This window comes from Solanum stenotomum, unplaced genomic scaffold (genome assembly GCF_019186545.1).
Source record: "Solanum stenotomum isolate F172 unplaced genomic scaffold, ASM1918654v1 scaffold13133, whole genome shotgun sequence".
Classification (NCBI taxonomy): domain Eukaryota; kingdom Viridiplantae; phylum Streptophyta; class Magnoliopsida; order Solanales; family Solanaceae; genus Solanum; species Solanum stenotomum.
The window spans coordinates 1-912 of NW_026022401.1; the positions used below are offsets into that span (position 1 = coordinate 1).

At 41.8% G+C, this 912-nt stretch overlaps 1 protein-coding gene across 1 annotated transcript; it reads left to right on the forward strand.

Moving 5' to 3' along the window:
* Positions 1-7: 7 nt before the first annotated feature.
* On the forward strand, positions 8-694 carry LOC125850037 (monooxygenase 2-like; the record flags this gene model as incomplete). Its single annotated transcript, XM_049529955.1, has 2 exons — positions 8-265; positions 416-694. Coding segments are annotated over 2 exons (522 nt in total), but the record flags the coding sequence as incomplete, so codon positions are not given.
* Positions 695-912: the final 218 nt, after the last annotated feature.

Consider the following 912-nt stretch of genomic DNA (forward strand, 5'->3'; position numbering starts at 1 on the left):
TGTCTTTCTTCCGACTATTGGATGGACTTATCATTCGTCAGCCAACATTTCTCTTTTTGAAGTCAATAGTCATCTAAGGTCAGTTATATTACGTTGCAGTGTGGAGTATGAAAGTCGTTGTGTGAGAAGAAAAGATCTGTTGGAGACATTAGCTAATGAACTGCCTCAAGGCGCGATTAGATATTCTTCCAAAGTCGATTCCATTGAAGAATCTGGACCATTGAAATTGGTACATCTTCCAGATGGTTCCACTATTAGAACCAAGGTAAATCTTTCTCTGAAATTCTTAACTTGGAATCCCTATTATTGGAAACTTCAACCAACGTGATAATTCAAATGTGTATTTGACCATTTATCTCAATTCCTTTCGTTAGTCTAGCTTGTACGTGACTAACTTTGATAAGCTTCAATTAAGGCCTTAATTGGGTGTGACGGAGTCAATTCTGTGGTGGCAAACTGGCTTGGGCTTCAGAAACCTGTCTATTCTGGGCGCTCTGCAATTAGCGGCTTTGTTGAGTATCCGGAAAAACATGGTTATCAGCCTAAGTTCCACGCGTATTTTGGAGGTGGAGTTCTGTTTGGATTTCTTCCTAGTGATGAGAAGAGTTTGTACTGGTTTTGCACATTCACACCATCTGTTGTTCATTGTAAGCCAGCACCTACATACTGTTTCTTTTGAAGATTTACTTTTCGAAGGATATTTTTGTTGGCTAGAGAGCTTACCTCTCTGAAAGGGGAGCCTTGACTTAATTGGTAAAGTTATTGTCACGTGACCTAGAGGTTACGGATTCGAGCTGTGGAAACAGCCTCTTGTAGAAATGCAGGGTAAGACTGCGTACAATAGACCCCTGTGGTCTAGACCTTCCCCGAACCCTGTGCATAGTGGGAGCTTAGTGCACCGAGCTGCCCAGA